Source organism: Pagrus pagrus (assembly GCF_965226575.1).
Source record: "Pagrus pagrus genome assembly, chromosome: 11".
Taxonomy (NCBI): domain Eukaryota; kingdom Metazoa; phylum Chordata; class Actinopteri; order Spariformes; family Sparidae; genus Pagrus; species Pagrus pagrus.
Window position 1 is genome coordinate 7,298,601 of NC_140195.1, and position 26,047 is coordinate 7,324,647.

Consider the following 26,047-nt stretch of genomic DNA (forward strand, 5'->3'; position numbering starts at 1 on the left):
CTCCACCTGATTGGTCCAATCACTCTCCTACAAGGATATGAGCCGACTTCTTTAGTCACATGTCTCCCTGCTATTGTTTTATGTTGCTAGATGATAAGCACTTTGTTTGTGCAGGTGACATAAATCATCTACACTAGCTGACCAGTCTGCTGTTCAAAGGTCTGTGTAAAGTGTGTGAGAGAGTACAGAACAACAACAACAACAATTTAAACAAATTTAATATCACCATAAAGTCGTCTCACACATTCAGAGAAACAGAAACTCACATGATAATCTCTTCCTTTGACCCAAAATAAAACAAGAAAGAACAGCGACCTACACCAAGAATATAAAAATAAATGACTTTAAAGGATAAGTTCACCCGAAAATGACAATTCAGTCATTATCTACTCGCCCCTCATGCTGAGACAAAGCTGGGTTTCATAGTAAACAAAACACTTCTGGAGCGTCGAAGCGAAACATTTCAGCATTCTCCTAAACAACTGAAGTAGATGGGGACTTGTTTTAAAATGTTAAACAACAACGACAAATGGCTCCACACAGCTCGGCCCACGCAATCCAAGTCTTCAGAGGAGCTGACTTAGATGTTATTTACATTTATTTAGCTTTCAACGTGTGGTCGAGCTTGTGCATGCATGTCAGTAGGGGTGTACACTAACGCCCTTAGCTTAGCCGCCACAGTGAGTAATTTGGCTTAAATGATGTCTTCTACGCCAGACAAGCTGTATGAAGCCATTTCATGTTTATGTTCAATTTCAGTCCCCATCTACTTCAGTTGTTTAGGAGAACGCTGCAACACTGTTTTGCTGTGAAGCTCTAAAAATGTTTTGTGGACTACGAAACTTCACCCAACTTTCCGTCAGCATGAGGTTGAGTAGATAATGACTGAATTTACATTCCTGGGTGAATTTATCGTTTAAAGTGGTTTTTTTGATTAAAAACATGAATGTTTACAAACTTTGCAGTACTTTTTTTTTAACTATACAACACATGCAACAAACTTCACATTCATGATCTCAGAACTACCACAGTTTGCTGGAGCCATCCATCCCATAATATTTGGCCATTTAGTGTTCATAACTGTAATATATCACAGCCATATAAAAATTGCACATAAGAGCACGGGGCAATGTTACAGTAGACTAAAAATAAGACATATTAACATTTCTTTGTGTGCAGTCGGCTGCGGGTCATATGTGCTGCTGTAAGTTTGCATATGTAAATTATGCTGATGTTAAAAAGCTGTCACACTTCACTTCAGGATCACGGCAGTTGGTGTTCAAACAAACTGCAGCACAGGTGTGACTTCTTTCTTGGGTTTTAAAATATAATCCCATCATATGTTTACAATAATTAGTCCACATTCATCACTAGTCACACGGTCCATACATCATTTTCCACACTGTAACATCCAGAGATCCAACAGTTAGACGAGTAGTGAATAAATTAATTAAAGAGTATGGTCTCGACCTGCTCCAATTGGACAGTGTTATGGGATAACTTCTGATGTGAATTGGTGCTACACAAATTAACATTGATTGATTGATTGATTGATAGATAGTAATTTGAAGGTAGCTTCAAAAACATAGAGGGCAGCATATCACCAGAGTAACCCACAACTGCTGCTCTTTGCTAGCTATCCTTGGCTGTAGCTAGCTACCGTTAGCTAATTAGCTCATGGCTCAGTTAGCTGTGGAGCCAGTGGCACTAGAGTTTGTCTGGATCAAGACATTGGATCACAGGGGGAGTCACCATGGGTGACGGGGCCCAGCTCAACTGGATTGTGGGACTGATTACAGCCTCCAAAACTGTCAGGGGTCAGGACGTGGACGTACATAGCCATCTCTGACAAACTGTTGTTTCTTCACATTCTGTTGAAAATGTTAATTTTTGGAATGTTTTAAGCTTAAATTCGGGCCATATCTTATAAATTGCTCTTTCAAGGTAGTGACTTTTCTGAGGTTTCTTCCCTTTGCTCAGTAAAGTGTCAGGAACAATAGCTGTGTTTCAGCTTTGGAAAAGTTTGTAAGTGTGTGTTGGATTTACATCAGCATCGCAAAACAGCTTGAACACCGAAGTAATGAAGGGCCGTTTGTTCTTCTTGTGCACCATAATTTAGAAAACAACATGCTGTATATTGATGTTGCTAGCAGTTGGGGGGTTAGGAGATAGCACAGTTTTTATCTTTGTCCTTTGCACCAAGACTGTGAGCTCTTCTCCTCCGTATGCTGCCTCTCAGTCCCCTGTCTCTCTGCACCTCCCTCTCTTGTTCCCCCTCTCTGTCTTTGCCCTCCTCGGCTTGCTGTTTTCGGAGCTGCGGGGGCAGAGGTATGGGCTGTCCCAGAAAGAAGCCCTCTTCCTCTGAGTCTGAGGATGAAGAGCAAGTAGAGCAGTCTTCATGTTTGTACTGGCCTGACTGGAGGGTCAGTGAGGAGGTGCCGGAAGAGCCTTGCTTGTCCCTGTCTCGCTCGCACCTCCGGTCCAGGGTGTCCAGTCGAGGCCGGTCGGACCGAGGGCGCCGGGGGCGCCTGTCTGCTCCAGGGTGGAGAGCAGGGTCGGAGGGGATGCGGCAACGGCTCCACCCTCGCCGCAGACCCCGCTGGTGGTAGGAGGATCCATCTGGAAATCAAGACAAAAACAAAATTAACTTCCAAGTTTCATGAGATGCATTAATATTCGACTCTCTCAAAGCCTTTTCTTACCCAGCAGATCCATCTGCGGTGGGATGCCTTTCTGTAGATGCAACCTGCTTCCGAAGCCTCCCTCCACCTCATCTTCCACCTCTTGCTCGTTTTCCTGGCCCTCTTGCAGCTCCTCATCATTCTCATCTTCATCCTCATCCTCTTCAACAGAGTAGCTGCTGCTGATTGGCTCTCTGAAGCTGACCCTCGCCGTGCCACTGCGGGACAGCGGGGGCGGAGAATCAGAGGGTCTCTCCTCCGGTGGGGGGAGGTTTGGCAGGGGTGACTCTCCGGGCATCAAGTCACGAGACTTAACGGGCAGAGGAGGTGGGAGGATGGAGGGGTTGTCGGGCAGAAGGGGAGGTGAGTCTGGAGAGATGAGGTGGTTCACATGGGAGTTTTTCTGAGGAGAAAACACTGCGGAGACAGAAAAATGAGGGCACCTTGTAGTTAAAGAATACGTTTCACCCGAATGCTGACAGAAAGTCGGGTGAAGTTTCGTAGTCTAGTAAACATTTGTGGATCTTTGGAGCAAAACAGTGTTGCAGCATTCTCTTGAACAATCTGAGCAGCTGGGTCCATGTTTTACTAAATGAAAAGGGTTAGTAGATAATGACTAAATGTTTATTTATTGGGTGAACTTTAAAACAGAGTCAGGTTACATTATGTGATATCAGCTTGTTTTTTATCAGGCCTTGGTTTCTGTTACCTTGCATAACTTGATTTGTCCTTTCCACCCAGTTCCTGCAGTCTTTAGCCGTTGAGGTTCCTCTTGAATTCAGACCAGTTAGTCCAGTACCTCCATTCAGCTCTTCCTGGAGCTGAAGACCACTGACAGGAAGTTTGATCGCACAGTCCTCTGGCAGTAAACTGTAATGTGGAAGGTCACTGGGCCAAGATGGTCCTAAGCCATTTCCTAGATGAATGTGGGGAAGAGGTGAGTAGGAGCCTCTTGGGTGAGGATGACCACCGGGTGAAGGAAGTCCGTTTTGAACTGGAGCAGTGCAGCGGACACCTGAAAGAAGCAGAGCAGATGAATGTGTGAGAAAAGTCTCTCACAGGGTCATTTATTGCCATTGTGACCTACATAACATCTGAGTATCACACCAATGTACTGTGATCACCTCTGTCTTCCACTGCAGCATGGATGCAGTCTTTTACAGGAGTTATAGGGGGTTTAACGCCCTCTGGTGGCTGCAGTGGAGAACCACACTGTGGCTGCTGGTGTTTCTCTATATTCCCACAGCGTCTATGCTGAGGCGGTCTGCTCTGCAGTGCCGAGTCACAGGAGTCAGAGTTGTTGGGGTCTTCCCCGAGCGAGCAGGCCCTGGAGCAGAAGATGAGCCCCCCACGAGGGAGGAAGGGACGGCCGAGAAGAGGTAGCTGACAGCGGGCACAGCAGAAACACGCCTCCACCGCATGCCAGTGCTGACCCTCGTATGTCATCTGGCCCTGGTCGATACCTGAGAGGAAATGATTTCATGATTACACAAGACTACACAATCTGTCTCTATCATCTGTGAATGTGTATAGAGTATAAATATCTATCAGTAGTACTGCACTGTAATTTACTGCAATTTTGATTGGCTCAGCCATATTTGAACTACTTGTACTACTTGAATTTAAGTTTCAGTCTGGCTTGCTTTGTCTGAGAAGGGATGAATTTGCCAGAACTTTTAAAAAATGCCAGTCAAAATTTAGTTTTGCTGAGATGTTTATAATTTCTCCATGCAGCTGGCATGAATGAAATTTACAAGACAAGACAAGGAGGGAGACAGCCGGTCCAAATATTATCGTGGTTGTACGCAGGCTTTTTTTTAAAAACCTCTTTTACTCAGAACCAGTAGGAGAAAAAAAGTAATTTTACAGACTGATCTGACGTGAATCAACTTAAAATGAGCTTATTCTCAGTGATCCCTGGTTATTACACTGCTCTTTTGTGCAAAAGAGATGATAATTGAGTGATGAATTTAAACAGCGTCTCTTGCATTTATTTTCTCTCTCTGTGCTGCTGCAGTCTTTCCATTAATCTGACAGCATGCAGTTCAGACTTGTGCCGTGTTGGAGGTTTTACAGAATTGTTACGGGAATCTTTCCAAGTCAGATGTAGTAAGATTACTGCTGTGGTTTTTATGTAAAAGTGACTCAGGCAATAAATCAGAAACTAGACCAACTTATTTAATTGCCATCACTTTATGTAACAAGCTGCCTATCTGACAGGAGCTGTATTTACTTTTACAATGTTCTACTGATGAAATAGTTCTTAATTATTTACTTTACGCCCTAGTTTGCATTCATGAGCAGAAGATAAATGTTAAATAAACAGTTTGTAACACAGTATTATGTAGTCGTGAGCAGATTTAAGTGTTTTTGTCAACAGCTTTAACTACTTTGTGGGCAACCAAGTGGACAATGGTGTAAAAACAAATAATGAATAATAATATAGTGAAACATAATTGTAAACAATATCAAATACATTTTCTGTGCATTAATTAACACTTAAAATGTCCTTACATCTGCTTACAACTACATTATAGTGTGTTATAAACCATTTATTAAATGTATGAGCCTTATAAATCCTTGTGTCATCAAAGAAAGAGTGAATATCCCCCTCTCCTGCCTGATAACGGCTGTTAGCTGCATGCTAAATGAGTTTTTTAGACTCATTTCATTACCTATGTGTTCTCCGCAGGTATCACAGTACTCGGCGTACAGCGACTCATAGCAGGAGCAGCAGTACGGCCGACTCTCTCTCATGATGTAACGCTGGCCGCCGAGCGCAGCTTCACACTCAAAGCAACAGAAGTGCTTCATGTGCCAGTATCTTCCTTCTGCCTCCGTGCATTCATCAGCGAGAATAATCTGGGATTGAGAGAACAATCCCAGACAGTTACAGACAGGGAGACGGAGGTCACCCAGCACAGCAGTGGTGATTTCATGACTACAGTAGTAAACAAATCACAGTCGTGAAAATGAGTAGTGAGGATTTGGGTTAACAAGATAGGGGGAAAAAAAAGATGTTGCCGGCACCCTGTTGCATGCTTCACCATCCCCCGAGTCTAAATCACACTTATGGGTCAGTCGTGCCAGATCCATTAGTCAACTACGTCAACTAATCTCTTAAGTCAAACTGAGAAGCTATTCAAAAAAAGAAGAGAGGGACTGAAAAACCTGCAAATATCTCATGATGAAGTCTGCCCTGACAAAACACCTGACAGGGCCTAATGATTCATTAAAGGATCTTTCTAAACAGGTTAACAAAAAGCTGCATGTCTTACATAACTCACTCACAACTGTTCTTGCTTTGTTTTTAAAAATATTATTAAAAAATGTTCCTTCAGCAGACATTCATAGTAGAGAGAGAAGGAAACAAGGGGTGCAAGAGATTTGAAATGGAAACAAAGAGACCTGCTGCACAACACTGCTACTGATGGGAGTTTATTCAATATGTCAGGGATATTATTGAGACAGTCACCTCGTCACAGGCCTGGCAGCGAGGCTTGAGCCTCTCAGCGTGGTGCCGGCCACAGTAGATCTGTCCGTCCTGGAAGAAGTAGATCAGATCGACTAACAGCTCGCTGCAGGAGGCACACTGGAAACACTGAGGGTGCCAACAGCTGCCATGTCCCGCCCGACTGGCAAACACTGCTATGTCTCCACCGCAGATCTGTCTGCCACACTGGAAAAATAAATTTGGTTGGGGTGGTGCAGAGGGAAGGAAGTTAGCTGGTGTATCCTTTAACAAATGATGAACGCTGCAGTTTGCGCGTACAGCCCTGTAATCAGAAAATCCCAGTGTGCTGTGGCCCCTGAGCAATGCCTGCACCTACTTGCACCTGAACTTACCGAAGTCTTTATAAGAAATTATTCTTCTGCACGGCTCTGATGTATTTTAAAAGGCTTTAACTGGTTGTTTTTGAGCTTCATATTGGCCTGTCTCATGAGAGAATCTGCCACGTTTTCTGAACATAAAAATAAAGTGCTGCTCTACCTGCTGGCAGATGGCTCCCGTCATCGTTACTGGGAAGAGTCTGACGACACCTCTGCCCAAGTTTTCCCTTTTTCTCTGCTGACTGAACAAACGCAGCTCCTTCTTCTCCTCCTCGTCCAGAGAGTTACAGTACTGCGGCTGCAAGAAACACATAGATATGCTTGATGACAGGTGCATAAATATACAATTTCTACACCTCATTTACCTAATTGCTTCAGTGTGATTACTTAAGGGAAAGTTCACCCCAAAAATAAAAAAAACAGTCATTATCTAGTCCCCCTCATACTGATGGAAAGTGGGGTGAAGTTTCGCAGTCCATAAAACATTTCTGGAGCTTCACAGCAAAACATCTTCACTGTCGCTGCCAAGCTTAAAGCTCAGTGCAGTGGGTGCACAAGCACAACCGGATGAGCTACATGAAGCCATTTTATGTTTTTATGTTTTTTATTGTATTTGTAATAATAAGAAAATAAAAAAATGTAATGTAACCATCTACTTCAGAATGCTGAGAATGTTGCAAAGCTGTGCTGCTGAGAGGATCCTGAAATGTATTGTGGACCACGAAACTTTTGGGTGAACTTATCCTTTAAATCTGTCTTTTGTAACCCTGTTAATCATTTTATAATGTAGAACACATTCAATGTTTATAGGATACAGCTCTTGAGCACTAACCCACTAACATCACAGAATCATTGTTACTACATTAATTCATAAATTATAAAAGTGAGAAAGCAATGGATTACTGGATTTTTAAGTAAGAAAAAAGGCTTTTTTAAGGGTTCAGAGGATGTTAGTTTCCTGTAAAACTGAAGGAACAGAGGGAAAACACAGCCGAGTGGTTTAATTAAAACATTGAGGCATATTGTTGTTCAAACTGCATCAAATAACCCTATGAGAGATTCTTAAACATAAAGAAAGCTAAAAAAGACATGACCCAAAATGTGAAATCACAGTTTGGCAACACGTTTTATTTCCTTGTAAAAAAAGAAATATGAGTGTCCAGCCTTTCCAACAACAGCATCTATGTAGAGGTTGAAAGAAAAGCTCAATAATAATAACACAGTATTATTGTGTTGTGATTTAGCAAACTTGCTAGACTGAAGGATTACCTGCATTTAGCATGTCACCACACTACAATTGAGCAGGAGTGAAGCCAAAAACTAGAACATCCCTAAATCACAGTGATGTTACCTCACTGTCGTGGGCTGGAAGCTGGTGCAGCAGTTGTTTGATTCGGTATCTCTCCCCTGGACTGTTCACATAAGGCACCCTGTCTTCTGGCAAGCAGCTAAAATACTGGTATACCTGCATGAGGAGACAAGTGTGGTCACATAGAGGCCGCAGTGACAGAAGACAGAGAGCAATCTAACCCATTACAGAGCAATTTATACAATTACAGTCATAAATCAAAATACTGAATAGTTTTTTCCCATGGTTATAAAATTGTTTGAGTGTGTATGAACATGTTCAGGTGGAAGTGTGCTTCGTGCTTGTGTAGCAATAATTTTTGTCTCGACTCTGCATCTGCACCACACTGTGGTTGTTACCTGTTCGGGCTTGAGCCCAGGTGGGACCCATGAGTACTCCTCGGAGGCACAGCCCGAGTCGTCGTCGGAGATGGAGTGTCTCTGGAAGTCTGATACCAGCTTCGTCATCATCTTTTCCAGCTGGCCCGGCACCGAGCGCACTGCATGCTCCTCTCGCACACACTTGCAGTGCACACAGATCTTCCTGTGGAGACAAGGACAGCTTCAGGCTTCATCCCCTGAGACACTGATTTACAACAGAAGCTAAAAAAGATCAAATGTCAAATACTTCAGGAAATATACGTGGATTCTTCTCCTGATGCTTCAGGTACAAAAAGTGCAAACCACAGAACAAAAAATTGAACCCTACATCAGATTTATATCAGTGCCTCATTTCTGGAAAAGGTCCAGTGTGCAGGATTTAAAGGGATCTATTGGCAGTAATAGAACATAATATTTATAATAATGTTTTCAGCCTATGATCTTACCTGAAACTAAGAATTGTTGTGTTTTCATTACATTAAAATGAGCCTTTATATCTACAGAGTAGGGTTGGTTATCATCCACATTTGAAACAATACCAATACCAGTACCAGTACCAGGTATTTGGTACCAGACCTTGCTTTACTTTACTTTACTCTCTCTGTAATGACAAAAATGTAATTTCAAGTTTAAAAAATATTTTACCAAATACAAAAGGAGGAAGGTTGTTCAAAGACCTGAGGGCAGCTAGAGAAACTGTTTTCACTCTGCGCACTTTGACTCAACCTGGAAACCTGGACTAGAAATAAGAAACTGATGGAATATCAGCACAGTATTTGACTTAATAAAAGATATAAGTAACTGTCAAGGGGAACGTTTAAAAAAAAGCAGTAAAGGGCAGCAAAACGCTTGCAGTATCTAGTCTGCTTGATCCAAAGAAGAAGAAGAAACACTGTCATTGTCTGTTGTGTTGTTGTTGTCACTACAGCAGTGCTTGCATACTGTAATATTTCCCTGTAAATAATATGCAAATCTCATACTAAGGTTTCAGACATACTCTCTACAGGAGTCAGTACTTGGTAGTACCAAGTTTGACAGATAGATAGATAGATAGATAGATAGATAGATAGATAGATAGATAGATAGATAGATTTTTGCGTGTTTTGGAGTGAGCTTTGTAAAGTCTGATGGCACCTGGAAACAAAACCTAGTATTCAGTTGGTTGCAATTTGCAACCACACCACTAGATGTCACTAAATCCAACACAAAGCCATTGCAAACAGGTTCAGTTTTTAAACCTATGAATATGCCAGATAAGACTCTTAAGCTAAGGTGATAGAACCAGCAATAACCCCAAAAAGCTCTTTAAGAAGTAACTCTGTTTACACCACAGTCATACCGGCACTCCCACAGTTGGTAGCCATATACATTCTGAACACACTTTGCGTTGGAGACACACAAATCAGCCCACACACATTCTTGTGGTTGACTCAACTATACTAGCAGCCAAATATTACTAATACAACAGTTGTCAGGCCAGGACACAACAACACAACCTCCAGATCATTTAAAACAAAGTCAGAACTTCACAGAAGATTCAGAAATAAAAACAATATGCAGTGTAGTGTGTAGCATAGTGTGTAGGGGTAATACATTTTCACAATTGGAGTGAACTCAATTAATCACAGATGTTACTGACAATTAGACAACCCAGCCCACCTTACACTGACATCTCACTGACCCGATCTACATCAGGACCAGCACTTCCCAAACAAGCTACTACCAAACAAGCAGGAAATGAGGTCACTGACATAAGCCTGGGCGTCAATCCCGGGGCAGTTAAGAGCGGGAGGTGAAGATGGGAGCAATAATCTCCCTCTGCCTCATATTACACCTCATCTTGTCCTCCTCACCACATTCAATCTGGTGGTGGGTGTGCCTCTGTGTGTGGGAACGGTGGAGTCAGACTAAAGCGCCCAGGGGTGAAAATGAGGTGTGGGTGTCGAGCATGTGTGTGGATGCGACACTGTGGCCATATGCAGCGTGTATTGCATGTGTGCATCTCTGTTACGATTGCATAACAGACTGCCAGCTGGCACTTGTGGCTCAAGTTCGTAAGGCACAAAGCTGCTTTATTCCACCACCCAACCCCCACACAAACCAAAAACAGCTAGCACACAAACACACACAACTGCCTGTCAACTGCAGGAGAGCTCCTCTTCTAATCAATCGTCTCATGAAAAGTCTTCCTCCTTTGAAATGTTAGCAGTGGCCGGTAATTACTGCGTGTCAGCGTGAATGTATACCTCTCTCTTTACTCAACACAACTTCATTGTTAAGAAGTTGACAAAACAGGGAATGCTACCATGTGATCCCAGTACCATCTCTCTCTTGTAATGTGTAGCTGGCACCTTATAAAGCTATGATCGCCAAGCAGGTAGACCCAATATAAATACTAGTAAACACAACACGTCAGCTTAGGCTGAGCCATGTTGGCACAGATCTGACCCCAGCTGTATGTGTGTATGTGTGAGTCTTTGTATGCGTATGGCTGTTTTAGCAAAAAAAGGGGGATGACTACAACACAGATGCCTATGTAAGTGGGTAGGAGGACAGAGCCGGAGACCTGGCATGATGGGACAGATGGCAGATGCACCACGTCTCACCCTGTTCCACCCCACCAGCACCCCCCCCCACATCCACCACCAGCAGCCTCTACATGATGAAAGCATTTGGAACAGGGATATAATTACCAGCGGGTGCCAACCCTCACATGCAACCTTCAGTAATTGGGCGATGACAAAGAGCCAATCTGAGAGAATTTTGGGTTTGAAAACTTGCAGGAGAGTCTCAAATTATGTCCCTCTCTGTGCAGGCTGCTCTCCGGGTATAATGCCATTAGGGCAGAGTTAAACTTGATACGCTTCTTCTGTACAAACCATAAACCAAGGGGGCTTACTACGTATACAAGAGACAAAATGCTGAACCCACACATGAGCAAATCAGCACCCTCAAAGTTTACTGTAATCTATGTTATTTCTCTTTTGGTTGTTAGATCACGACCTCAGTAAACTTAAAAGCGGCACATTTCTGAAGGGTATTTCAACACTGTAATTTACCAACCCCTGCTGTGCTCAGCCCCGTCCTGTTCAATTATTTGAGTCACAATCCTCTGATGTAATACGACTGGTCTGTTTCGACTCTGTCTGGTGGCTGTGCACCACATTTTTTGCTGACTGATCAAAAAATTAATAGGAAAGTTTCCAATTAAAAAATCCAATTAAATATAGTTTGATTATCCTGGTTGATTTATAGAGCAAGAAAAGCTATGACTACGACAGGAGAGTTGTCAATGTGTGAAACTGCTGTTAAACTTTCAACTGCAATGATTAGTCATTTCAGAGAAATCTGAAATTATACTTATAATTGATTAATTGTTTAAGTCATTTTAAAAGCAGAAATGTAAAACATTGTCTACATTCCACCTCCTCAGATGTGAGCATCTGCTATCTTTGGGTCATGGTCTGTTAGATAGTCATTTCATAGAGAAAACCTATACATAGCCCATTCATAGATATTAAACTAAATAATAATAAATAAAATAATAATTAAATAAAATAAGCTAGGTGCCAACAGGAGTACAGCTCTCTCATGCTGTTGGAGTATTAGATTGGACAATGAAGAGAAACTAAATATTGACACAATATGGAGCTGAAATAGGGCTGGGTGATATGTCCTTAAAATAATATTTCAATTGTTTAGGCCATATGATATTTTGAAATCTCCATAAGTGCTAGGACTGGGTGACAAAATCAAATATCACATTTTTGACCAAATACCTCGATATCAATATGGCGACAATAATGGAGGCGTCACTATTGGTACGTTCACAAAATACTGACACAATGAGATTTTTGATAAATAGTCATCAGGTATGTGGATATAATGACTAAGAGGGTAAAGGCAAGTAGCATCATACATCGCAGAATGTACGATGTCACCTAAAGCAAATTTACTCAAACATGTCAAGCTACAACTTTTTTGCTGCTGCTTGATACAAAAGAAAAACATGCACAGTTCTCATTTTCCATTACTAATATGGAAGATATCTCTGATATACTGATATGGCGTCTATTTTTTTCCTCTTTATTTAAAAGTATCAATCCTGCTACAAAAAAAGTTTAGAAATAAGATTTTTTTGTCAGTTTTTGTCAACCTGCTAACAAAATAACATCACATACTGTAATGGAGTCTTTAAAACCAGGAAAAGACAACACTTATGCCACATCATGATATAACCGTATCCCAAATATAAGACGATATAGTCTCATATCACAATAATGGTACAATGTCAATATTTTGCCTAGCATTAAGCTGAAATAAACTTTTGTAAATCCAACAGTCTTAATTAGCTTCGGCTGCTGAGTAGATTTTAATTCACTTAATCACTTTCATTTTCAAAAAGCGTTTTTCTTTCTTTAAATAAAGTGACATCTCCATGAAGCTACCATATATTCTTCTTGCTAAGATACATTGTAGGCGTAACAACACTAACTGTAACTGACATTGTGGTCTACACCTAACGTCCCCACGGTGTGTACCAAACAACACAAAGTCAGACTGTGAAACACCAAAAGAATCACACACACACACACACACACACACACACACACACACACACACACAAACATACAAATCCTTCAATCTACCCTCATCTCCCAACTTAATGACTGTTTGAGCTTCTAGTCCCTCTAATCCAGTTAGACCGTAAATATGGTTTCTTCACTACCTGCTATAATCATGACAAATTAGTCCAGGTCGGCTTGTTCATGCTGTCCCATCCAGACTTGTCTTCCGCTGAAACCGGGAAACTTTGCATCCGATAGACGCCGACTACTGTCAGCCTGTCGTTCAGTGAGAGCAGAATAATCTATTGCAGCTCCTTCTCATGTGATAATTTCTCTGTCTGCTCTGCTCTTTTCAATGTCCCCGCCACCCCCGATTCCCGCCCTCCTCCATGCTGTCAGTGGGCTCAAACAAAAGGCTGGCACACAACCACACGCTGCAGAAAATACAAAGTTCTCACATGCTCATGTGATTTTTAAATTTACTTAAATAGATAAGCTAAAGCACACAAGCAGCAGGCTTTTCTGTTATACATTTCAATTTAGGCCGATTATTTACTCACGCTGCCTTTGTAGATACGCAACAAATGAGACCAAGTGACGATCATGAAGAGCAAACTCACTGTGTCTTTTCTACTGTGACCAGACTGCTGCAACTGATTTATAACAGATGGACGATTGTTGCTTTGATGCAGTTATTAATCATAGCAACACACAGAGCAGATTTTGAGCCTATGAGCAAAGCTGTGCTGTGCAGTATTTGTCATATTATGAGATCACGATGGCGTCCAAAACAAAAAAAAGTGTCTCTAGTGAAATAACAAGCTGGCAGCATGACGTCCAATCTTTGTGAAGTCACGACACCCGTCTTCAGTCAATATATGAGGATGAGTAACAGATAGTTGATTAATTCATTAGTCAACTGACAAAAAAAAACGCAACTAGTTTGACACAGTATCAAACATTCTCTGGTGCCAGCTTCTTAACTGTCAAGAGTTTCAGATTTTTCTTCGTCTTGCAAGATAATAAACTGAGTCAATCTTTTAATTCCTTTTAAGTTCTGCTCTGGGAAGTAGCGAAATATTATACTATTCTCTTTCACATTTTACTGAAAAATATATTGATATTATGTCTTTACCATGATATAAGAATACTGTATATATCTTCTTAGATTTTGGAGATCGTTGAATCGTGATAGTATTAGTGTATATCCTGTTTTTAAAGGCTCCTGGTTTTAAAGGCTCCTACCAACCTAGTCATTCTATCCACATTACTGATGATTATTGATAAAAAATGTCATTGTGTTTATCCTTTTGTGTCTAATGATTAAATATATTATGATACAGAAGAGTTATATCAAATGTTTGGCACCATCAGGAACAACTTCAATTTCGATAATGTGTGCTTTGACCCAGTGTAAATAGGATATTTAGTATGTCAAATGCATGCTAAACTTTATTTTTGTATCAAACATGTGTACCAATTAAGGCATGATACATGCCAGAAAAAACAGAAACAGAAAAAAAATCTTTGGGGCTTTTCCTTAAAAAAAACCAAACAAATATAATATAGTATAAATATAGTTGTTAGTCATTAGGTATTTGGTAAAGAATATTGTGATTTGATTTTGTTGCTCAGTCCTAGCATTTATGGAGTGCTTTTCAGGAAATTTCGAAATATTGAGATTTATATATTATACATAAATAGAATATATTACATAGCCTAAAAATATTGCAATATTATTTAAATGCCTTATCTCGCAGCCCTAATACAGATATATTGTAGCTCATTATATAGTTATTAAAACACTCTGAGAATCCCGTATAGCATGCCTAAGATAATCCTCTGCTTTAACTGTGTGCTGCTGGTGTGATAATCTATAAGTGAGACATACTGCAGTGGGGTATAGTGAAGCCCTCCTTAGATCTGATTTTAAGAAACAGATGGGCCTTGTCCTATAAGTCTCTGCCACTAATTTGCGATTGAGTAATTGCCGCATGGCCACCCAGACTAATAGCAACGGCAGCTTTGAACACTTTTGAAGCGTGGCGGGGACCTCCGGGTCAAAAGTAACTCAATTCACTTGCTGCTGGGCAGCGGAAGCACCATCTGCCCCCCACCACAGTTTAGGCTCGGTCTGAGAAAGATCAGGATGAAGATGGATCACTTCCCTCTCAGCGAGTATCAGCAGCTAAGCCTGTGGTCACTTGGATGATCTTCTCCGTCAGATAAGGTGTGACTCTAAATTGGTTATTAAGGAAGATGTAATTAGCAACGGACTACGGGGTCTTAAACACTGACCCCCATAAATCTCAATCATTGAATCACTTTCATTTTCCTCATTCTCCTGGATCAGCTTGAAACGTCTTAACAAGACAATTCCTTTTTTAACCTCACCCAAAAGTCATCTCAGATCTGTCCTCTAGACAAATACATAGCTGAAAATCTTCCATAAGCAGTATGTTAATGCTACGGAGATTAAATATACTGTAAACAGATCAATGTGTACAGAGACTAGACTTACACCAGAGTGTGGCCGGAGGTAGAGAGCAGCACACGTGTTTTAGATTACATCCTAACTTCTAAGCTTTTTGTCTTGACCTGAATAGAGGGAACAGAACTGAAAAAAGCTAAAAGATACAATTACAGTCTTTTGGTTACATGCAGTACGCATTCCTCTGCCTTTTGTTTTATTCTCTCCATCACTGAGCCACAGCCATGCAGTGCCCATCTGGGATTGTGAATGCAGACTTTGTAACCAGAAATAAATCTTTTTTATTCATTCATCTAGCTGTGTGTCAAACAGGGTGATTGTACTCTGCAGTCTTAGAGTCTGGAAACACTAAACACAACACAATGTACTCGGAAAAATAAGAACCTTCCAAGCGCTTGACTCTTTGCTTCTTCTACATCAAATAAATAATACGTAATAAAGAAATATTTATACACTTTTGTTTAGATTTGACTCTTCATGAAATATAAATGTCATATTGAAAGGCGTAAGCAGCAGTGAAAGGGAGGAAGGGGAGACAATGGGGGACACAGAGGGAGGTATGAAGTGGTCGAGAGGGATACTATCACAGCAGTAAGGCCTAATCTTATTAGCGTGATTGACAGGATTAGACTAACCAAGAGACCCAACCAGCTGGATATTCACTAAAGGACGAAAGAAGAGGAAAGAAAGGGGGCTCAAAGGAAAGAACGCAAGAACCTGCTTAACAGAATAAGCTGAATTGTTGTTTGGGAGGGCGTTTGACAGTTGTTAACAACTCCTGAACAAAAAGGTGTAGGAGGTATGTAGGCTGACTTTTCAAGTGTCTTCTGTCTTCATTTAAAAAGTAAAGACTTTTGCTGCTCCAACAGTCTCAAACTCAACAACAAAACTCTCCAAACACTCAAACAAACAATATGGACATCCTACGAAACACTCGTCCATCTGGTGAGTAGTGCTTGTCTTTTGTCCATAAAACTTCCAGATGAACACTCAGCTGATCTGTTGCTGGGCTGAAAAAACTTTAAATAGTAACCAGTTCACCAAAATTTAATTATGGTTGCCATTTTTAGTCACCTTGTAAGACTGCTGAGAAGTTTTATGACGGTAAACGGAAAAAAATCTTAGTAGTTTGTGTTTTATCCAATCCTTCAAAGAGTTTGAATCTCAGGGCGCAGACACACCAAACCGACATTAAATTAGTAGCAGCGATGAAATCACCTGTATCTCAGCCAAGAAGCTACAGACAATGATTAACTAGCTTGTACGTATTGCGCCTGCGTGAGATCTACAAACCTTTGTTGTGATAAAGCAGCGTTTTCTGACACCACTCTTGCTAAGATATAGACACTTTCACTCATGAATATGTCAGATAAAAAGATGCAAATAACACTGTCACAGAGGCGGAGGCGAAAATCAGAGAGCAAATCAGAGGGACTGATGGGCTCCACTGACGATTCTACCTCCGCCAAGGGCCATTCAGTGCCAGTGGTGCAGGACACACTGAAACAACTCGGACCACAGTCATTCACCAACGGTTTGGCTTGGTGTGTCAGGGCCCATAAGTGTTAACAGTTAACGTGTCCACCCTCAATTGATGGTATAAAAAATACCTGTAGTGCAGCTGTTGTCATGTTCACAGATCCCTCAAAAATAAATCCAGCAGCCCACGAGAATAAAAACACCAACACACTTGCAGCAATGTTCAGTTCCAACTGTTTTTTCTATGTTAAAAATGGTTGCCACTGATGTCAACCCAAGGACAGGAATTGGTTGCCAATTTCTAAAAGTCGTTGCCAGTGGTAACCTGGCAACTCTTACTGTCAAGCCCTGCATTGTATCAAGCAACACAGTGATTTTCACCTTAAAAGCCTTCTGGTGTGCATATCCACCATATGGCCTTACTTTCAGTACAATAAATGACAAGCACTACTCTGACATAGGAAAAGGTCTTAAGTCTAATTCTCTGGAGCTCAGACATACAGCACATGTTGCAGGACGACAGTAATCAGTAATCCTGCTGCTGTGTAGTGCTTCTGTTTTCACATGAAGATGAAGTCGACTCAAACAAAATGCAGCTGCTTCTGTTGCAGATGTCACGGCTTAATGGCACTGAGCCTATAGTCCTGATTCTTTAGGACCACGGGGGTCAGGGAGGCTGATCGGCTCTGTGAATATCATGTGGCACCCTGACTGGGTCATGTTTGTTGTCTTTTAATGTATAGCACTCATCGCGTACACAGATCACGGTTAAGCTGATTTCCGTTTCGGTTGTAATGTTGCTGTTCTAGATAAGACATGTGAATAAACACAAACACAAGGACACTGATTCTTATAGATCTATTCATTACACTTTAACGTACCAACAAGGAAGGAAAAAGTGTTTTTATGTGGAATGAATAAATCAGAAACAGATAAATTTTCTTGCTGCTGATAGCTGCATATTATATCTGACAATCAGTCACTAAAAAAAACATGGGCTGGATCTAACCGGGCTCGTCTTCAGAAATGTGGGTAATATATATAAAAACTTGTGTGTAAAAGAATATTAAAACTAAATCAAAAGCACAACAAGCCAATAAATGGTTAAGGTGCCACATCTTGTGATTACAGATTAAAAAATCTGATTTGAGACGGTGGTTTTGGTTATTATAAGAAGTTGCACCAGATCCAAAGAGCAGCAGGAGAAAGTGTAACTCTACCAAAGGTAAATAAAGACTGAGGCAAACATTTCCTGCTTAGGTAACAAGCAGCATACAAGACCCCGCCAGTTCATACCTCCAGCCATGGACACGGAAGCCGGGGCACTGGTCCCCACAGCGCATACACGGCTGGCCTTTGTCCGGGTCCTCTTCCTCCTGCTGAAAACATAACACAAAGTCACTTCAGCTCACAACGTCTCCCAGGGAGCACCATTCATACCTGTTGCCACAAGATAGTTAGGTTAAAACAACATAGTGAGTACATACAGTGGTCGCTAGACATGGCCGCAGAAACATCAACATCATATTGAGTGAGTGAGTCCAGTTAAGCCACGAGCAGAATGCACTTAAGAGTCCATCGCTTCAGCCTTTAAATCGGCAGCGTTTGTGTTGGGGTGTGGGCTATCCATAGATTTCTCATGTACCGCTGGCAGAGATATAAACCATTAGAACTGTTGCACGGTATGGTGACAGACAGCATTGTGACCGACAGCATTTAAAGGGACAGTTCACTCGAAAATCAAGAATAGACAACTTTCCTCTTACCTGTAGCGCTATTTATCCACCTGGGTTGTTTTAATGCGAGTTGCTGAATTTTGTCGAAAATTAAATCAGTCCACGAAAACAGTAAACTTCACTGGGAATTTTATTAGAAATGACTCAATAAACTCTTTCTGCATAATGCTCTCTGAAAAAATGTTTTTAGATCAGCTCACATCAGACAACATTTATGCCAATACCGATATATCTGTGTGAAAGGCCAATGTTGGCTGATAATATCAGAGCTAGGCTCTAGTTGTGTACAATCACTAGTCAATGCAATGCGGCATGAAGACTAATTCTTTCAGTGTATGTTAAACCTGCAGCTTAATTATAGTCTCGTATGGGTTTTAGGAATGCTATACTGCCAGTATAGACCAAATCACTGTGACGACGCAGTAACAACAACAGTTACTTCCGGGTAGAAAACTAGCCGTTGCCAAATTATTTATTTTGTTGTCATTTTCAGCCTTGTGGCTCCACAGGTGAATTAGGTATCCAACCTAACATTAGTGAAAGTTTTTCATTACAAAATACAGTTAAATTGTATGTAAGCTAATGAGTGATGTGGGGGTTTTCTACCTGCAAGTTAATGTACACAAACACTGTGATCCGGTCTGCTGTATAATGATGGGAAATAAAGTACAGTATAACGAGGTAAGAGACATCTCAAAAATTCCTTTTGCCAAAAGTGCTGAGCTGTGCATCTCACTTTGCCAACAGCAACTGAACAATGTAGCACTAAACCAACTACCTCATATCTCACTTCTGATTCAATTCCTGCAGCCTAATGTGTGTGTGTGTGTGTGTGCAGACTATAGACTGCAGACATAGGCCTCTTTTTAGAGATGAGAGGAAGGAAGCAGACACAGGATGAGAGCTGCACCCTTTCCCTCTCCATGCAGTCTCTTTGTCTCCACTTTCTTTTTTCTCTCACGCCTTTATTATTCAGTGGGACACCTCTCCTATCATCTGTGATTTTCTGTATTATAAGCTCTTTATCATCTATTTTTTAACCTCTAGAGAGATTCTGTGAAACTATTGTTTCAAGCTACACCACTGAGAGAAGGAAGAGCCTCACAAACAAACTGCACATACGGATGCAAAACACTCGCATGCACGCAGGCGCTAATGACATTTAACGAGCGAAACAATAAAACGCAGGCACGTGATAGAGTGAGGTACCTGTGCATACCTGCTCAAGTGTGTTTTGATCGTCTTTTTCCAACCACACATTACGTTCAACGGAAGCTTTAACCAACAAACATCAGTATTCATGTCAAGCCTGTTTTCCCATGCAGAGTTCCTTATGAGATCACTCAAGAACCGCAGTGCAGTACTTTGATTATCACAGAGTTTGCTTAGCTTATCTCACTGATATCTGAGGGTCGTAAGGGTTACTCTATGAGTTGTAAGTGCCGCAGAAATGAAATGAGAAACCACTAGAGCAAATATCAGCTTGCTATCTTGTGAACATAAAACCTTTTTTTTTCAGTTTTGTTCATGGTTCCAGTGTGGAGATAATTGGCTGCTTGTATAAGGCACTGCTGACTGTATCCAGTGCTGTAGGAACATGAACTCGTTAGTCCAGAATAGTCCTACATGACAGTAAACTATAATTTACATGTTGTTTTTGAACGCGTCGCTGCACACTGTCTGCACAGGCATCCGTCTCGCTCCCTGCTGCCTATTTAATCGCTTATTTGATTCACATTGATTGTGGTTAACAGCAGCAGGTATGGAAGGTGACAAGACGGGCTAAATGAAGCGAACAGATGATTTCTGGGTGACTGGACCTTTCACTTGTTATTTGCTTTGGAAGGTGTTCCTGAGCCGTCACATTCGGTGATTGGGCCTGGGAGGCACACACTACAAAATGCTTGGATGTTTAACACTGATATACAGCTACACTTCTAAATATTACATATATTAATGTGACACAGAATGCAAGGTAACAGCTGCAGGATAGAAAACACTTTTGGAAATGATACCTGACCAGAAGTGATTACTCTTCAGGATACTACAGGGTGTTACTTACTTTCCATTCATACAGAGAAGAACTGAAATGACACTTTATATCCTTGCATTTGCAGTGTCAGTTTTCTCCACTCAGGCACTCTTTGACTGTCTTTTTTTTTAGTCAAGCCTAACTTTACCAGTTTACTTTACTATGCACAACACTTAACACAAGTTGCACCAGCACTAACATGATTTATTAACAGAAAACAGATCCAGAAATTATGATTTCAGTCTTCTTTTTGCAATAACCCATTTAGTAAGGGATACTGAGGAAGTTAATGTTTAAGGCTCATTTCTTCTGAACTTGTCTGGTAGTGCACTTAAAAAGATTGTCAGTGCCAAAACAGAACCTCTTGACCTCTTTAAAAGGTATGTGTTATAGGTCTGAAGAGCCACCGTCACAGTTTTTATCTGCTTAAGTTAAAGAGGGTTATATTACACATGGAATTAGAAATGTTTTAGGTCTTAGGTTAGACATTATACTTGGCATGACATACAGTATAACTGAGTGTATAAATGAGAGTCTACAGTAGGTACGGGTTATCATGTATAGCCTTTTTTACACCTTGGCCAGAGGATTACAGATGAAAAATAGCCTTTTTTTTGGGAAAATTCTAGTGTTTTACTCATGTATTGTCATGTGTTTTATAAATTCACACTGTCCCTTCTTAAATATACTGAACTAAACTGAAAAAACTCAATTTTGTCACCCTCACAGAGGTCTGAAGAAAATCTTAAGATAGCAAGATTTCAAAATCCAGATGGCCATTTGATCAGATGTGATTTTCTTTTTTAATTAGAAACAAAGAAGTTCTTCTAACAGTAATATCATTTGTCTGATGTAGCATGGCAGCCCACTGTATCTCTGCCTTTCTATAATTAACTTCTGTGCTCAAATTTCTCCTGAATTCTGTGAGGCTGGCGATAAAGAGGTCGACCTACATTAGATTAAACTCTGCATAATGACTTGGACCAACTCTAAAACAGTTTGACAAGAGTTTCAACATCATAGCATTGACGCTCACTCTCTTAAAGACAGATGGTAATTAAGAGTTACGTATGGGTTCAGTCATGACGTAATGCATAACGAAGGATTAGGAATCCTGAGAAAAGCTTTAAATTTACTTGAAATATTAAGCCTCATTGCAGACTAAAAGATAAGAATGTAAACATATCCGAAGATGCATAAAAACCAGTTAGGTTGCTTCACGAGATCAAACTAGATTATTAGATGGAAAAACATCAAAACCTTAGCTCCTCACAGCTGTTGTTTGTTAAAAACAGACGTTAATTTGAACAGACATGAACCTTTAATTTACTTCTTAATGACTGTGTTTTGATGAAAACACAGGATGACCTTGAACATTACCCGCTGCAAGTTAGCTTTACATCTCCTTGAATGTTTCCTTATCATGATGACAGTGTCTTGAATGTCAAGGCTACACAGAGACTTGAAGCTTTCGTGTGTGTTTCCTCTCATTTTTCCAAGAAAGATAATGTGTCGTCAAGTTTGTGGCCCAACAATGAGGTTTAGCTTTTGTGCTGCATGTGAAGGATGTGATGGGAGTGGCGGGAGGAAGTTTCTTCTAAACTAAGTGTGGGTAAAGTAAATACCACATTAACATGTTCACATCAGCTCACATGCTCACACTCGGGCCGGCGTCAGACTTTTCATATCAGCTCCTTTGTTTTCACCAAGTGGGTATAAGGTTTAATCACATGACGCTGCCTCGGTTTGCTTGAGCTTTTTTTTGTTGCTACCAAGTAACCGTGTAACCAGGCAGGTAATGGACAAACTGAAACCCTGCCAGCTTTGTTACCTCACACCAGAAGGCACTGGTTCAGCCAGCCCATATTTACAATAACATCAGGGAATGGAGAATTAATAAATTGTGAGCATTCTAAATTATGTCATTAGGCTCACGCTAAATGAGTGATACTATTCAGGTGTGTTTAGTTTATTAACCTCAGTGACAGGAGACAAAGATAATCATGGAGGTTTTGCTCCTCTCCACTATGTTGTGGTGTAGAAGGGGTTAAACATTAACAAAAGGGGTCAGAGGTTGGGGGCCTTTGCTGCCTCGGCATGCCGAGTAGATGCACCTCTCCTCACTGGACAGGATCAAACAGACAACCTGAAACCGACTGTCGCTCTGTGGCATAACACTTCTTGTTGCTCTTATGGTTTACTGCTTCCTTCTCCTGAGGCCAACTCAAACAACAATCTTTAATAATGGGATGGTTAAACCAAAATACAAGTTCCTGAGGATCAAAGAGAGATTTTATTTGTGACAGCACAACAATTTCTTTAACTGATGGTCTGTCTTAACAATTGATTATTGGTTAATCATTAATAATATATTAAATATATTGGACATTTCTACATGAGAAAACCGTTTTAACCACTGACATGATCTATGTTTCATGCAAAAATTAGAGTAGGCTACGTTAGGAGTTAAAAGTAATAGTAATAAAGTAAACACCAAGTTACTAGAATGATAAACTCACTGTTGTGAGTGGGAACAGGAACAGCTCTTTTAAAATGTTGACAGAAATCACAGCAGATATCTTTATACAAAGTGCAGGGGAAACTAATAACATGAATGACAGCTCCGTTCTATGATAGTGAACCAGCATGAACAACACAAGGAGCTGGAAACCAAAGCAGCTAAATGGAATTTAGTCATTGTCAAGTTATTAATTACAACTAGTCACTATCTACAGGTATTGGATATGTGTATGGCCAAAACACATATCCAATTTTCCTGCATATTGGCAAATAGAGTATGTCAGCAACACTGTATGGTAATATTCTTTTTATTCTCTGCACCTGTACATCAATGAAACAGTCATATGATGAATATTTGGAACTGATGAGGCGAGTGGCTGTCCATCGTTGTGCCTCAAAGGTTGTGTAGCTGACACGGACTTGAAAACAAGAGTTTTACAAGTATATGACACATTGTAAAGGTTGATGTTCTGTTCTCAAATCCTGTATTACAATTTAATTTACAAAGCAGTCTCAACTGAACACTGTTGAGGAAATATTTATTTTAACCAAATTGGCTATATGAAGCATTTGTCATTCAATGCTGATTTCATCATATTCATAACCTGACTTGTCATTTTTAGTCTATTAACACTGAATAATCGATAAAAAAGTGATAACAGGTGGTTTTGAAAAAGGACATTTAATTTCTTGGAGTTTTATAATTATATCTAATATAGTCCCTGAGATTAGAGATCCAAGAGCCAGCGTGCTACTGTGCAAACATTCATCTTTCATTTCATTCAGCCACAACAATCAGATTAGTACACAAATGTTATTACTTAAGTGTATTGCAGGTTTTAAGAAAATTAAGTAATTTCATCTGTATCATAATTAGTGGTTAAAACTTTGTAATATGTATCATTAAAAATGGTAAATTTATATTTAATTAAACTTCAGTTAATAGTTATTTAACTGTTAATAAACAATGAAATGCTTTACGAAGCATTTATTAAGCAATTGTTGATTGTGAAGTTGCAACTGGTGTTTATTATTATTTGTTAATGGTTAATAAATACTGTGTACTTCAGCTATAAACATTATTTAGACTAATGAATATAAACATTTATAGAGTTGATAAATGGTCTATAAAGCATTTTTTTTTGTTTGTTAACAGTGAAATGACTAGGTAGTAAAATGTACCATTTGTCAATGATGGTTATTATAAAGTTTTACCAATGGTGAAATTTCAGATGATATCTAATTGCATAGACTGTAAATCTATCTGTTTGATCTAAGTAATTTTAAGTTTTTTAAAAGACTACGGGCAATATAATTGCATCTTACAAAAGTGTGTAAGACACACTTCGAATTTGTAGACTTCTGTGTTGTAACATTATTTAAAAGTCTGCTTTCTAGTGCTGATGTAACTGAGTGTTGCGTAAAATATTAATGATGCCCATTATCACTTGAGTGCAGGTACTGCATGTGTCAGGTGGGAACAGGTGTCTTGAGGGTTTAAATATTGTTAAAGCAGTGACACTGAAGATATGTTACATGCAAACTGCAAAATCTAAGCTTATCAAATAGGTGTCTAATAAATGTATATACAAACATAGTGACATAGAGGTAAGTTCAGAAAAAGGTATTATAGTCTGGTTTGCTACTAGTCAGCTGGATTCACAGTCACTGTCTGGTTATACTCCAAGTGTGCTGGAGAGCCAGATGTTTCACGGCCACACAGCTGTTAAGTCTAGTCTGAAAACAAGCTTCATTTGTTCAGTAACCTGACCATGTAGGCTGTGTTTTGGGCAAAAGTCCAGCAAGGGGATAATTTAACACAGCGTGAATTGTTGTTCTAACGAAAACCTGACAAAGGCAGTAAACATGTTCAGGTTTCAGCAGCCATCACATCCCAACCTGCCAAGGTAGAAACCTATGACGTAGTCTGACCCCTCCTGACTATACCTGGGGCGCCCGAAATGACTCAAGAAACAAAGAATGTAGCTGGGACTTTCTGCTACACAATACGAAACATTAACTCAACATCTCAATAGATACATAAAAAGCTCTTTATTATAAGTGCAGGAATGGGTGGGACATTATACAAACAACTATTTGCCGACACAAAAGCCAGGTGAAGGTGGGAAAAGTTCCGCACGGGCTGTTTTCTGTGTTGGACTTGAATAGCTTACAAGTTCATTTCAAGTCTACTATTACAGTGAAGCAGAAGAAGAAGGGCTTCAACACCTTACAAATAACCTTAAAGTGTGTTTTGTATTAAAAAAGATGTTAGCGCAGGTTACCAAAAGTAAGTTGGGGCAGTCATTAAGAATTAAATGTAGAAAAAAGATACTTACCGAGCGGTTCGACCGTCGCTTTTTAGACCCCCGCAGGAACATGATGTCGGTTGGTTGGACGTTAAAAACGCATACGAGTCTCCAAGTGAAAGCCAAGGGAAGAAGCACCGAGGTATTAATGTTAAAAGTCGCTCAGTCTGTGTTAAACTACATGATGTTCCCCTCAGACCGCCACAGACTCCTCCTTCCGCCTGAGCTAACTACTTCAGCGACTCGACGGACAAGCTAGCCTAACTGAAAAACACTACTTCCGTCGGAGCTTTCAAAGTAAAACACCCATCAACACATATGTTCGACATTTATTGAGCAGAGACAAAGTGAAATCCAAAACAAGCACTGCGTTTTCATTAAACGCATGTAACATCGTTTTACAGGTCAAAAATTGTATTGAGAAACTCTTTTAATTCAAACTGATAACGTCCCGACTTTTATCTTGAAGGTGTGAGTGCTGAACCGCCATCTTGACGAAGCTCCAGCTTTACCTCTGCAGCCCATAGAAGTGAACACAGGCAGCCAACTACCCCAAAGTTTGGCCTTTACTTCACCCAGGATACAAGGAATTTAACTAGTTTATACACCCCCTACTCGCTCATCTCCCATTCTGTTTGATTTATACCATATTTAGTCTTTATTTATCCATCT

General features: G+C 40.3%; 1 protein-coding gene across 2 annotated transcripts; it reads right to left on the reverse strand.

Moving 5' to 3' along the window:
* Positions 1-201: 201 nt before the first annotated feature.
* prickle3 (prickle homolog 3) lies at positions 202-25,628 on the reverse strand. Of its 2 annotated transcripts, XM_084366102.1 has the most exons (11): positions 25,406-25,628; positions 18,075-18,157; positions 8,220-8,403; positions 7,864-7,977; positions 6,673-6,810; positions 6,157-6,360; positions 5,357-5,543; positions 3,806-4,144; positions 3,391-3,696; positions 2,703-3,098; positions 202-2,619 (listed from the first exon to the last, which is right to left on the reverse strand). In XM_084366102.1, the coding sequence occupies exons 1-11, from the start codon at positions 25,445-25,447 to the stop codon at positions 2,162-2,164; spliced, it is 2,451 nt and encodes an 816-aa protein (XP_084222228.1). In that variant the 5' UTR covers positions 25,448-25,628; the 3' UTR covers positions 202-2,161. The 2 variants fall into 2 exon arrangements, with proteins under 2 accessions (XP_084222228.1, XP_084222229.1); XM_084366103.1 differs by lacking the exons at positions 18,075-18,157; positions 25,406-25,628 and adding an exon at positions 12,970-13,075.
* Positions 25,629-26,047: the final 419 nt, after the last annotated feature.

Excerpts from the sequence above, each read along its gene's own strand:
- prickle3 (XM_084366102.1), bottom strand. The coding sequence starts at position 25,447 with ATGTTCCTGCGGGGGTCTAAAAAGCGACGGTCGAACCGCTCG. Across the intron at positions 18,158-25,405 it reads AGCGACGGTCGAACCGCTCG|CAGGAGGAAGAGGACCCGGA; the intron begins GTAAGTATCTTT and ends TTATGTTTTCAG. Across the intron at positions 3,697-3,805 it reads TGCTGCAGTGGAAGACAGAG|GTGTCCGCTGCACTGCTCCA; the intron begins GTGATCACAGTA and ends TGCTTCTTTCAG.